Source organism: Orycteropus afer, unplaced genomic scaffold, assembly GCF_000298275.1.
Source record: "Orycteropus afer afer isolate SDZICR_OR568_19922 unplaced genomic scaffold, OryAfe1.0 scaffold00060, whole genome shotgun sequence".
NCBI classification, from domain to species: Eukaryota; Metazoa; Chordata; class Mammalia; order Tubulidentata; family Orycteropodidae; genus Orycteropus; species Orycteropus afer.
In genome coordinates, this window is record NW_006921647.1 from 2,954,308 (window position 1) to 2,969,064 (window position 14,757).

At 38.3% G+C, this 14,757-nt stretch overlaps 1 protein-coding gene across 1 annotated transcript in view; it reads left to right on the top strand.

Moving 5' to 3' along the window:
- The first annotated feature begins 4,656 nt into the window (after positions 1–4,656).
- Positions 4,657–14,757, top strand: part of ASPH (aspartate beta-hydroxylase) — a 294,530-nt gene continuing 284,429 nt past the window's right edge. The window contains exons 1-3 of the mRNA XM_042780764.1: positions 4,657–4,672; positions 11,930–12,079; positions 14,151–14,195. Coding sequence (XP_042636698.1) covers positions 4,657–4,672; positions 11,930–12,079; positions 14,151–14,195 — 211 coding nt within the window. The remainder of the gene's footprint in view (positions 4,673–11,929; positions 12,080–14,150; positions 14,196–14,757) is intronic.

Here is a 14,757-nt window from a genome sequence, read left to right on the forward strand (position 1 = left end):
ACAAATTCTCAGGCCCCATCCCAGCCCTACACAGTCAGAAACTCTGGGATCTACATTTGAACAAGCCCTCCACATTATTCAGATATGTTTAATAGTTTAAGAATCACTGCAGGAAGAGTTAGGTGATAGAGAGTGAGAGGAGGCCCAGACCCATGAAAATAGGGATGAGGGGTTTCAACCTGGTAGTCTTATTGGAGTTAGACAAAGCCCTGGGCTCATTGGACATAGGTCTTGGCTCTAGTGATCTTGGGTGGCGTCAGGCTTTTAATGATGGTCTTAGAGCACATGTTAGAGATTTGGTCTCTCTTCATCTGAGGAGTTGCTATTAGTCCCAGCAACCATTGCAAGGAATAGTTAATATTATTTTAGTTGTACTTACTAGTGTTTTTTTAAACATGATTTGCTATATACAAGTTAAATTTATTTTTTAAATACTTCATAAATCTTCCCCATTATAAAAATGTGTTTCTATTGTAAGAAATGTTGTCGTTAGCAGCAGCTGTCATGTCCGCCCGAACTCGTGATGACTCCCTGCACAGTGAGATCGAGCTGTTGGGATTCATAGAGTTTTCACTGGCTGTTTTTTTTTTTTTTTTAAAGTATATTTCCAGGTTTTTTCCTTGTCTATCTTGTTCTGCTGAAATCTGTTCAGCATCATAGTAACATGCACGCCTTCACTGGTGGACAGGTAGTAGCTGCACATGAGCAGTATTGGCTGAAAACTGAAGGCATGAATTCCACCACTGAAGCTTCATTGACTTCCATTACAAAACATTGAAAACAGACAAATAAACTCACTGCCATCCAGTTGATTCTGACTTATAATGACCCTATAGGATGAAGTAGAACTGCCTTATAGGATTTCTAAGACAATAAATATTTATAGAAGCGGACTGCCACATCTTTCTCCCATGGAGTGGCTGGTGAGTTCAAACTGCCGACCTTTTGATTAGCAGTGGAGTGCTTTAACCACTATATCACCAGGGCTCCTTAATTATATGAAATAGTTGTAATCCATCACAACATGTTTTTAAAGAATTCTTCATTCCAAAGGGGGGTGGGGAACACTTTCTGAATTTCAAGCAACTATTACAAGAGATGGTAGCTTGTGTTTCCTTAGGACATAAGAATTCTTTAAAAACATGTGATGGATTAAATGATAGCACAAGATAGGTTTATGGCAGTTACCTTGTTTAAAATTACAGGTATACCATTATCATTGCAAAATTAAGGGGGGAAGAGATTTTATTGAAATGACTATTCAGCTGTTGCATAAGTCAAAAGAAGGAGAAGGTTAACTATCAGATGTATGGAATATGTGTCATAAAAGTTTGTAGAGGTGAAATAACTGGAACTCTGATGAAGATGCTTCGGACCTGAGGTATACCCAAATTTAGTAGATGTGATTCTTGCCTCACTTCAGCATTTGGCTACAGATTGGTAATTTAGAATGCAGTTGGCCTTCGGAAGCCTGTAAGGAGAGAGGAGAAGAAACTCTAGAAGCTATGGCAGAATCGGAGTAGGCTAGATTCATGAAAAGAGCTGTGAATTGAAGGTGAGGGGATTTTTGTCCTAGTCCTGATTGATTCAGTAGAAACTTCTTTTGTGAATGACTTCAGCAAATACTTACATGCCTCCTTTGTGCCATGACAGTTTTTACAAGGAAGGGAATTGAGGCTGAGAAGTTTGAGAACTGCTCCCAAATCAAAATTAGTAGAGAAACTGGGACCTGAATCCAGGTCTCTAAGTCTGAAACAGTACCAGGCTGCCTCCCATCTGAATATGGTGGTTTGGTTTTGGGTGGTCCTATGAGGGGTCTCTTGTTGATCTCACCATTCCTGTACAAAAAACAAAAACAATATGAAGCTTCCTAAATATGTGTTTAGTAAATTTGTACGGTGATAGGATGGTGGGTCATGTTAAACCTCTATATTGTTTTTATAATATTTTAGCAAGCACTAGCTTCAGTGGTCCAGTGGTTAAGTACTCAGTCACTGAGAGTCTGACAGTTTGAACCTACTAGCTGCTCCATGGGAGAAAGATCAATTTACAGTCTAGGAAATCCTATGAGGCAGTTCTACTCTGTCCTGTAGGGTCACTATGAGTTGGAATTGACTTGATGGCACACATCAGCAACTTCAGTGGGCTACCACTTGTCTCTTATACTGTGGTGGTTGGTGTGTTGCTATGATGCTGGGAGCTATGCTACTAGTGGCCTCTACTTCTGATAATTAGCCAGTGAAAATACTGTGAGTCTCAACAGAATACTGCCCAATGTAGTGCCAGAAGGTGGACCAGGCAATGTTTGTTCTGTTATATATAAGATTCCCATGAATTGGAGTCTACTCAACAGCAAGTAACAGCAACAACAACTTTAGTAGAATGGGTACTTGAAGAAATGAAGGAGATGGCTCTTGATTAGAAGATACCTGAGAATGTGATGAACCTGTACATAGACCAAAAGGCAGTTGTTTGAACAGAACAAGCAGATTCTGCGTGGTTTAAAAGGTGTGCATCAGCATTGTATCCTTTCACCATACTTATTCAGTCTGTATGCTGAACAAATAATCCTAGAAGCTGGACTTTGTAAAGAAGAATGTGGCATCAGAATTGGAGGAAGACTCATTGGCAGCCTGAAATATGCAGATGACACAATCTTGCTTGCTGAGAGTGAACAGGACTTGAAGCACTTACTGATGAAAGTTGAAGACTACAGCCTTTACTATGGATTTCACTACAATGTAAAGAAAACAAACATGCTCACAACTGGACCAATAAGCAACATCATGATAAATGGAGAAAAGATTGAAGTTGTCAGGGATTTCATTTTACTTGGATCCATAGTCAGCTCCCATGGAAGCAGCAGTCAAGAAATAACATGACATATTGCATTGGGAAAATCTTCTGCAAAAGACCTCTTTAAAGTGTTAAAAGAGCAAAGATGTCACTTTGAAGGCTAAGGTGCTCCTAACCCAAACCATAGTATTTTCCATAGCCTCATATGGATGCTAAAGGTGGACAATGAATAAGGAAGATTGAAGAAAAATTGATAGATTTGAGTTGTGGTGTTGGGGAAAAATATTGAACATACCATCGACTGCCAGAAGAACAAACATCTGTCTTGGAAGAAGTACATCTGGAATGCTCCTCAAATGTGACAATGGCCAGACCCTTTCTTACGTATTTTTGTCATGTTGTCAGAAAGGACCAGTCCCTAGAGAAGGATATCATGCTTGGTATAAAGTAGAGGGTCAGGGGAAAAGGGGAAGACCTTCAACGAGGTGGATTGACACAGTGGGTGTTAACAGTTGGCTCAAACATAGCAGAGATTGTGAGGATGGTGCAGGACCAGACAGTGTTTTGTTCTGTTGTACATAGGGTCACTGAGTCAGAGGCGACTTCATGGTACCTAAAAACAGCAACAGCAGAGACTCTCCTCAGTTTTGTTTACTTGGCCCCCATGCCTTGTTCACTCTGTTCAGCTCTAGGCCATCAGGTATTTGTACCAAGGGTTGCTGACTCCCCTTTAGAACATTTTCATGTTTAGTTTGCATGTGAAGCCTTCCATTTCTGTGAAACACATACACACACACACACACACAACAAAAAAAAATTTTAAAAATTGCTGCCTTGCTCTAGATATCATCTGTACTAAATTAATTTGATGTACTAATCAGAGCTCTAATTAGTTGTATGAGCTGCTAATCTTAGATCACGGAATGTACACTTAAGTTGGGTAGAATTTAGTTCCCAGAAGAGGATTTTTACAGATAGGAGTGCTGGAAAGTAGAGAACAATCAGAATTTGGTTCTATAATCTCTTTATATTTTCCTTTCTGATAATAATATTTCCTAAATCACTACTCTTATAGCTAAGGTTTTTTTTTTTTTTTCCCTCTCCTTCTCCTCTCCCTACCAATCTTCCTTCAGTTCCTTCTCTTCTTTCTTCCCTCCCTTCCCATGTTTCAGCCCTTTTTCTCTCCTCTTCTAGTGAAACATTTTTTGTTGTTGTTTTACTTCTGCTGTTGGAGGAATTAACTCCTGGGATGGTAATGTTTGTGATTCAGAACTCCAGAGCATTAATAATTTCTTACCATTTATGGTCTGTTTCATTTAAACAAATTAAGTATTGGTCTTTTCATGTAGCCATTCAGTTTCATTCTAAAGGGCTAAATCAAGCTGTTCCCAGGCTTGAGGCCACATTTTATAGCAAGCCTTGGTCCTAGTCATTTTATTTCAGTTTAAAGTGATTTGGTGCTTAGGCTAAAACCATGAAGGCCTAGTTCCAAGAAGACAAAGCTGGCAGCACAATTTGTTCTACTTCTTTTTTTCTGGCATACTTGATTTTAGGATTTGAAGTTGAGAGAACCCACTGAGACCAGGACTCCCTTAAGTGGGAGAAAGTCTGTCTAGGCCTCAGGAGAGCATTTCAGCTGAGTGATTAGCAGCACTTGGGCATGAGGAGGAGTCCTCTAAAAATAACTGGTGAGGTGAATTTGCAGTCAGGTCTAATTTCAGTTCTAGATGCCATTGCCCCTGGGAGTTGACCACTCTGTAGCTCTAGTAGGGAAGGGCAGCCTGCTTGAGTCCGGCTGATAGCTGTTTTATTTTAATTTTTTTCTTCCATATATATTGCTCATGGATTGAAGAAATCAAAATGGCTGATGATAAAGGTATATTTGTCTAAGAAGTGGTTATGGAGATTGCTGACAACTTTAACTCTATTTTCGGTTGTGGTCTGTTAAAATATTTTTGGCTAAGTGCTGTGACTGTGTCTTCTCTGCTTTCTATTTTCAACTACTGGAGACCTGGACTTTTCAGTGTAGCTGAATTTTTCATGGAGTAATCTATTTGTCTTTAGTGTTTTGCTGTCATATTTTAGAATATCTTTTAGTATATTGTACTATCAGAGACTACCTTTTATTAATTTCAAAATATGTACAAGCAGTCTTCCTTCGTCTTTTAGTTTCAGTGGCTTGTATGTATTCAGATTTCATATAAAATTATAGAGAACTTAAGAGATATGTAAGTACTGTGTTTTATTAATGAGTTCAAGCAAAGACTTACCATATATGGAAACTGGCCTGCTTTTTGTGAAGCAGACAATAAATGCAAACAAAAAGACATTAGGATTTTAAAAATTCAGTTGTAAACTTTGAAGTATTCTTTAACAGTGAGTTGGCTTTCCTTTTTTTGTATTTCTGTATATTGTGTGTATACACACACATATATATATGCACACACACATATATATAGTTTTTGTTTTTTTAGTTAAAGTTATCTGAAAACAAACTACATTTGCTCATTATGTTAAAAATATATATATATAATAATAACAGATGTGTAAAGACTGCTTCTAATTCCCACCTGTCTAAATAGTAACTGAAAAGATTCTACTGTTAGTATATAGAATATGTACATCTCCACTTTGGATACTGTTTTTAACAGATACTTAGGTCAGTTGACTCCCTTTCTCTGTGGGTTGTATCATCTACGTAGGTAGCATAAGGTAAAATCAGTTACTACTTTGGATCCGCTTTTAACTATTCGTCTCCCCTAGGGAGTGACATTTTGAAGCATGTAAACAGATGAGTTGTCTGACAGTTTTTATGTTTTTTTTTAAAACTTTAAGTGTGTAGTGTTGTTCATAGCTTAACGAATCCCCCAGTAATGCTGCCTATGATGTGTAGATGATTGATTGGTAATTCAATTGGTAATAGTCTAGTCTCTAGGAAATACATAATTGGCTACTTTTCAGGTACTGGCATATATCTTCTTTGTTCCCTTTGCTCAACCAAATAAATAAGCTTACTCACTCTTCCTAGCCTAGTCTTCCTTCTGGAGAGGGACATACTCCATTTCTTGCCATGTTAATTTTCTGTGTTTGATAGTGCATAACAATATTTTCTGATTTTGGAGGTCAACTTCTTTTGATGGGACCACATGGAAGAAAATGAATCACAGGGTTCTCACCTAATTTTTAACCCTCAGTTTTTTTTTTAAACTATTTTTGACTTATCTCTAGGATTTTGGGTCTAATATGGAGCCATAAAATGAAATTAAGTTTCATGAACTTATTCTAATCATAGAAAATTTGGACAGCCACTGGATGTTCTTTCATTATGCACTTGGGAAAAATTACTGGTTTCAGGTTTGCTTGTTGTTGTTGTTGTTGTTATGTGCCATTGCGTCAGACCCAACTCATAGCGACCCCTCCTTGGGTTTCCAAGGCAGTATCACTACAGACCTAGATTGCCCCATCTTCCTTCCAAGGAGTGGCTGGTGGGTTTGAACTGCCAGCCTTCTGGTTAGCAGTCAAGTGTCTTAAGGACTACACTACCAGAGCTCCTTTAGGTTTGCTTAGGCAGTTTGAAACTCTCTTGCAGGGTTTGTCTTACTATGCTTTTTTCAGTTAATTGGACAGAAATGGATTTACCCTTTGGGATTAACCAAACCCAAACCAAACTCACTGCCCTTGTGTTCATTCTGACTTACAGAGATACCCTGTAGGACACAGTAGAACTGCCTCGGTGTTTTCAAATCTTTATGGAAGCAGATGGCCATATCTTTCTTCTGTGGAGTGGCTGGTGGGTTTGAACTATACCCTTTCATTTGGCATTTGAATACTTAACCCCACTGCGCCACTAGGGCCCAACTTTTGGGACTAGGCACAGCATATTTACAAAGTGACACATTGCGTACTGTATTATGTGTTGTCCATAGTAAAGTTCCCCTAAAAAAGATATCTGGAAAGATATCATGAAAGATTCCATTGTGTAATCCAGTGTTTTCTTTATGAAATTAGTAAATATTACCAATAGTAAGATTAATAATACTACAGTAACACCTTATTTTTTTGGACATTATAAAGAAGGTAAAGTCTTACTAATAAATATTATAGTTAAGTAATATTTACCTTTTAAAGTGATACATTGATTGAATAAAACTATTTTGAATGAAAGCCTAATATTTATTTTAAACCCAAAACCAAACCAACTGCCATCAAGTCGATTCCTATTCATAGTGACCCCCACTGGGTTTCTGAGGCAGTATATCTTTATGGAACTAGATTGCCTAGTCTTCCTGCCATGGACTGGCTGGTGAGTTTGAACCACCAGCCTTCTGGTTAGCAGTCAGATGCCTTAGGCACTGAACCACCACAGCTCCTAATATTTATTATACATTTCTTGTATTAAACAGATTAAAATAATATTTAAGTGACATAATCAATATGAATAACAGTTACTACTTTTACTGAAGTTTATTTTAAGGACTATTATGGGTTTAAATGGCCTGCTACTACCAAGCTTTTCTAGGTCCTGTGTCTACTCTCGCTGCCAGAATTTATGCCTATAATTGGCCTTTGCTCCATCAGCACTTGGCTGCTTCAACTCATTTGAGTAAGGTTGTCTGTAAAGTCTGTTCTTTAGTTTTGCTCAGTGAGTTAAGAAACTCGGTTGACGCTGTTAGAATCATGTCTAAAATAAATGTAAGCAGATTCTAGGGAAAGGTGCATTTTTTGCTGTGTGTTTGGCTTTCTTTGTCCTCCCTCTTCCAATTCCTTTTTCTGCTTTGGTATGTATATTTCTATGATAACAATAATGAAACATTTTTCTCATTTTTTCTTATAATTTGTGTCATAGGTCAGTAACAGGTGAATATCACTGAATTAACTTGGATAAGTGAGTGATACTTATGAAAATCTCAGAAATGTTTCTCTTCCATTTGCACATTAAAAAAAGTGATAAAAATGGAGAAAGAATTGAACTTGAATTCAAGTTATTCTTTTGGTTTATTAGCTGTTTCATTATAGGATTTAAGTAACATCATCTTGAGTTCTTTTACAAGGTATTTTCATTGAGCTTCACATTTTGAAAATTTAATGATTGGGTAAAAATTTTATATTGCCTAGTGCACAGGTGGGAGGTCTGGTGGCGTAGTGCCTAAGGCATTTGACTGCTAACCTGAACGCTGGCCATTCAAACTCACCAGCCACTCCTTGGAAGGAATGTTGGGTGATCTACTTCCTTAGAGATACTGCCTCAGAAACCTAAGGAGGGGTTGCTATGAGTTGGCTACTTGTCAGGACTGACTTGTCGGCAATGAGTTTGTTTTTGTTTTGAGCACATAGGTGCTGAATAAATATGTTAAATGAATGAATAAGAAGATGAATTATATGAACTGCCAGAGTCAGAAGAGGATGCGTAGCAAGGGATATCTTTACTGATGTTAGCCGGTTCTTGGTGAAAAGCAGAGAATACCAAAGAGATGTTTCCCTGTGTTATAATTGACTATGCAAAGGCATTAGACTCTGTGGATCATAACAAATTATGGATAACACTGTGCAGAATGGGATTTGCAGGACACTTAATTGTGTTCATGTGGAACCTAAACATAGACCAAAAGGCAGTCATTCCAACAGAACAAGGGGATATTGTATGGTTTAAAATCAGGAAGGGTATGCATCAGGGTTGTAGCCTTTCACCATAGTTATTTAATCACTGTGCTGAGCAAATAACTCAAGAAGATGGACTATATGAAAAAGAACACAGCATCAGGATTGGAAGAAGATTCATTAACAACCTGAGATATACAGATGACAATCTTGCTTGCTGAAAGTAAAGAGGTCTTGAAGCACTTAATGATAAAGAGCAATTTTCTATAGATTACACCTTAATGTAAGGAAAACAAAATTCCTCACAAATGGACCAATAAACTGATAAAACAGAGAGAGCTTCATGATAAACGGAGGAAAAATTGAAGTGGATTTCATTTTACTTGGGTTCACAATTCAATGTCAATGAGAGCAGCAGTCAAGAAAGCAAACAAAGTATTGTGCTGGCCAGATCTACTGCAAACGACCTCTTTAAAGTGCTAAAAAGCAAAGATGTCACTTTGAAGGCTATACACCTGATCCAAGCCATGGCATTTTCACTTACCTCATATACAAGTTAAAGGTGGACAATGAATAAAGACAAGTGAAGAATTGATGCCTTTGAATTACAGTGTTGGCAAAGAATATTAAATATACCATGGATTGCCAGAAGAATGAACATGTTTGTCTTAGAAGAAGTATAACCGGAATGCTCCTTAGAAGTAAGCATGGCAAGATTTTGTCTCACATACTTTGGACATACCATCAGAAAAACCAGTCCCTGGAGAAGGACATCATGCTTGATGAAGTGGAGGGTTAGTGAAAAAGAGGAGGACCTTCAGTGAAATTGATTGACATAGTGGCTGTAACAATGGCTGGAGCATAGTAACTATTATAAAGATAGTACATGCAAAAACGGCAAGGAGGCCACATGTTCTGACCTCCTCTAATCCCACAAGAGGAAGACACGATTACCAGCAGTAACCCAAGGCCTATTACTGCAAGGCCAGACATGCTGCCTCCCTCCAGCCCTTTCACCAACCGTTCCTCCCAAAGCACCCACCACCTCTCTCCTGGGTTCGATAATTCGCTGCAGTGGCCACACACAGCTCACAGATTATGGGGCTTATTAGGGAAGAACCATAGGCTACAATTCAAGTTCAGGGAAAATGCTCAGTCTCTCTCCCAGCCCACCATTTCTGAGCCAACAGTCTCTCACAGTCTCTTTCCCAGCAACGCGTGTCTCAGGAGCCCGTGTCTCTTTCAGCAGCACGTCTACCTCAACCAGCAGTCAGAGAGAGTTCTGCCTCTAGGAGGCCTCCTTTTGAGCCCGGCAGGGTGGTCAAACTAGCCAATCACAGCATCAGAACTCTAAGCACCTGAGAGAGAGTGGGAACCTCCCAGAACATTGTATTGTGCCACGCCCAACAGACATCCTCCACGTGGATAACATTTACAATCAGGAGCTCCTCAGTTGCTCATTCCACCACTGAGTTTACAATGACTTATGGGTAGAAAAGCTATACTAAGTAATTTACTACACTGCAGTCCAGAACTAGACAGTGTTTTGTTTTGTTGTACTTTTACATAGATCATATTAGGAACAAAGTAGATGGCCCCATGTTGTTTGGCAGATATACTTTCAGGAATTCATCATATGAATATTTAGAAATCTGCCTCTTTTTGATGGATCTGTTAAAATTTAAGTAAATTAGAAAACAGGTATTTGGCTTTTTCTTTAAGAAGGCCATTTTGTCTTAATTTAGGTTTTAGACCACTTTTGAAAAGTTGATCTAGTCGTTGATTTTAAAATGCTTATATCCTTTTATCAGGAGCTCTGGTAGCATGGTGCCTAAGGCACTTGACTGTTAATCAGAAGGCTGGCGATTCAAACCCACCAGCCCTCCTTGGAAGGAAGATGAGGCAATCTACGTCTGTAGTGATACTGCCTCGGAAACCCAAGGAGGGGTCGCTATGAGTTGTGTCCAACTCGTTGGCACATAACGACAACAACAATATCCTTTTATCCAGAAGAATTTTGTTTCGTTTTTCCTTCTGGAAGAAGTTACAGTATGTTATTGATTTAAACTATTGAGAAATCACAATTGGTATTCTGTAATTAGGAGTTTTTGGGTGATTCAAAGGGTTAAGCGCATGGCTACTAACCAAAAGGCACCTTGGAAGAAAGTCATCTTCTGAAAAATCAGCCGATGGAATGCAGTTCTACTCTGACGCATGAGTTGGAGTCAACTCTACAGTAACTGGGAGACAATATGACAGAGTCCTACATCTCTACTTCATTAATAAGCTTCTCTTTTTAAATGACATTGGAGGATGTAACTACTTAATATGACTTTTTAAGAGAAAATTTATTTTTACTCTCTTTCCTTTTAAAGACAATATTAACTTGTTTCTATTAATGCACTTGATTTCCATTGTCTTTATTTTTATCTATAAAAAGAATATTTCCAAAGGTTGTAAGGTATATGAAAGCATATCGAATGTGGTACAGAAATGACACTTATGGTGGTTTATAAAGCTTTTTCCTGCATTGAGACCAACTCTGAATGAGCCTTTCCTGCTTCTTGAGGCCCAGTGGGTCTTTTAAAAGGATAGGAGTAAATGGCTGAGCTGTTTTACCTCCCTTCTTCCCTGGCCTCTATTTCCTATAATTTCTTTCTTTCTTCTCTCTGGCTAAGAATATATGGTGGCTTTCTGGTGGGAAGATTTTCTTCTGTGACATTTAATAAGTCGTTTTTAAGATTTTCAGAAGCTAAGTGGAGCAGAGAAAAGTATTTGGCTATATTTCTGTATGAATTCATTGAGTTTATGTACTCTGAATCTTATTTATTTTATTTTTAAATTTTTATTGTGATTTGGGTGAAAGTTTGCAGAGCAAATTAATTTTCAATACAGCACTTCATTCACATTTTATCTCAGGATGTTGACTGCAATTCCTCACAATGTAACAGCTTTCTTCCCACTTCCTAACCATGGCTGAACCTTTATTTTCAGTAGTTTTGATAAAGAAATTAGAAGTAAAATATACATATTGTAGCAACCCCTCACCCCTGTTTTTCTTTTTCCTTATTAGTCCATTAGTAGTTTATTACTTCCAAGGTAGAGTTTTATGTACTTGACCTTAAGTCACAACAATTTGCCTAATTTCAAAGCCTTTATTTTGGGTGATGTGTTTTGAGAATTTAAGCGAAAACTCATTTTGAAACCACCTACTGTTATGTTGTAGGTCGGGGCTGTTGAGTTGATTTTGACTCATAGTGACCCCATGTAACAGAGTAGAACTGACCCAGAGGGTTTTCTAGGCTGTAAACTTTAAGGTAGCTGATTGCCAGGTTTCCCGTGCAGAGCTACTGAGTAGGCTTGAGCTGCTAAGTTTTTTTGGGTTAGGAGCTCAGTGCTGAACCACTGCACCACCAGGCCTACTAGTAAGTACTGTAAATTACTAGAAGAATAACTCAGTGTGAAAGGAGGTGTTCAGGTAAATAAAATGATTTCTCATGTAATGACATTTTGCATTTATTTTATTTTTAAACAGAGACAAAGCATGGAGGACACAAGAATGGGAAGAAAGGAGGGCTCTCTGGAAGTTCATTTTTTACTTGGTTTATGGTCATTGCCTTGCTGGGAGTCTGGACATCGGTAGCTGTCGTTTGGTTTGAACTTGTTGATTATGAGGAAGTTCTAGGTAAGAATTTTGATAGTATTTCTTATGTGAATCTGTAAATGTTAAGATTTATTATCATCTCTTTAATATCATTAATTTCTGTATCTTTTTAGTGGTTCTCAGTAGGGTGGGAATAAGACAGATGTTACCAGGTTTACCTTAGGATAGTGACCTTGAAATTTTTTGAACATACAGTGAAATACAGAGAAATTTTACCAAACAGTATTCACTCTCACTATTTGTGATACTCAGTTTTTTCTATTCTTTTTCATGTTATTGTTAGGTGCCATCATGTCATTGTACATAGTGACCCTATGTACAGTGGAATGAAACACGGCCAGTCGTGCACCATCTTCACAGTTGTTGCTATATTTGAAGCCATTGTTACAGCCACTGTGTCAGTCCATCTTGTTGAGGGTCTTCCTCTTTTTATCTAATTGTCTACTTTATCAGGCATGATGTCCTTCTCCAGGGACTTGGCCCTTCCTGGTAAAATGTCCAAAGTATATGAGATGAAGTCTCGCCATGTTCACACCTAAGGAGCATTCTGGCTGTACTTCTTCCAAGACATTTGAAAACACTGATCATGAGCCACTTGATTTGTTTATGGACTTAGTAATGTGTCATGAACACACAGTTTGTAAAACCCTGCCTTAGAGAGTTCTGTTGCTGTATTGTGGATCCAGATGGGATAGCCATGTGTGAATATGTGTGTAATATGTGTGTGTGGGTGGGGGGTGTAGGTGGAGTCTGTGTGCTGTTCTGAGAAAGTTACTGAGATACTTCTGATAGTGTTCCCTTTTATCCTTCTATTTTCTTTTCTTCCCCATATCACTAAGATTTTCGTGGCTCTTTACAGTCATGATTCTTTACCCCATTGTGCATGGGGTCACCATGAGTCAGGAGCTGACTTGAGGGCCGCTAATAGCAGCAATCTTTTTTTGAGTCACTGTCCTCTTTAATAATTCAGTGAAAGAAATGGACCTTGCCGCTGGAAAAAAAGAAAATGTGCACATCTAAATATACAATCTTACATCTGATTATAATCAACTTATTGATTCATTGAGCCTTCTATATTTCTGCTTTACTTGTTAGGTTATAGCCTTAGCAAAAACGGCAAGGAGGCCACATGTTCTGACCTCCTCTAATCCCATAAGAGGAAGACAGGATTACCAGCAGTAACCCAAGGCCTATTCCTGCCAGACCAGACATGCTGCCTCCCTCCAGCCCTTTCACCAACCGTTCTTCCCAAAGCACCCACCACCTCTCTCCTGGGTTCGATAATTCACTGCAGTGGCCACACAGATCTCACAGATTATGAGGTTTATTAGGGAAGCACCAGACTACAATTCAAGTTCAGGAAGAACGCTCAGTCTCTCTCCCAGCCCACTGTCCCTCAGCCGACAGTCTCTCACAGTCTCTTTCCCAGCAGTGCTGGTCCCTCGGTGTCTCACTCAGCAATGCGTGTCTCTTGCGCCTCTTTCCCAGCAGCACATGTCTCTTTCCGGGGTGCGTGTCTCTTCACAGCACGTCTTCCTCAACCAGCAGTCAGAGCGAGTTCTGCCTCTAGGAGGCCTCCTTTTGAGCCCTGCAGCGTGGTCAAACTAGCCAATCATAGCATCAGAACTCTAAGCACCTGAGAGAGAGTGGGCACCTCCCAGAACATTGTTTTGTGCCACTCCCAACAGAAATACTCCAGGTGGACAACTTCAGCAATCAGGAGCTCCTCAGTTGCTCATAGAAAATCCCACCTTGGAGTTTACAAAGACTTATGGGTAGAAAAGCCACACTAAGTAATTTACTATACTGCAGCCATCTTTTAGGTGGACAAAAGCAAAGAAAAACAAAACATGTGTACATCTAATCTGTCTTTTGTTGAAATTTTTCATTTATATGACTTTAACAAAAAGGTCTCTGGCTAGATTGATAGATTATAGAGGAAGAACTTTAGCTAGGAGACAGACTTTAGAGTAAATGTGCTTTTATTGATTTACAGTGATATATTGTTAGGAAAATGATATTAAACAAATGAGATTTAATATTTGTACAATTAAGCACAAGTAACAGTTTTCATGTTTTTATATGCATGCAGCTAAAGCAAAGGACTTCCGTTATAACTTATCAGAGGTACTTCAAGGTAGGCGCTTGGAGATGCATTTATAGTATACTTGTGTTAGTCTCTAAAACCTCATTTGTATTCTACTCATTTAGTTATCATCTATATCAAACAATGTAAGTGGTAAGACCAATTTCTGTATATAAGTTTGTCAGACAATAAGTATTTTATATCATTTTTCATTATTTTAAATCTGTAATGTATATTGCCTTGACCTGCAGATGAATGCTTTTTGTTTATATTTTCTTAGCAGTAGAAAAAACAGCTTCTTTATTTTGCTATTATTTTTTTATTTTTGATGTACATGTCATTTCTAAATCAGGCTTTTAAATACCAAGTTAGCTATATTCTTAAGTTGTACAAGAGCTCTGGTAGGGTAAAGATTGGTCAAAATTCCTTTATTTCAACACTTTTGCCTGTAATTAAGCAGTCTTCATTTTTTATTAAAGAAATGGTAACTGCTACCAGCTGTTTTGTACTAGTGCTGTATTTGTTAATGTTATTTAAAATACTGCTATCCATAACTGAGGAAGGTTGGGCAATCTACTTCCGTAGTGATACTGGCTCGGAAACCTAAGGAGAG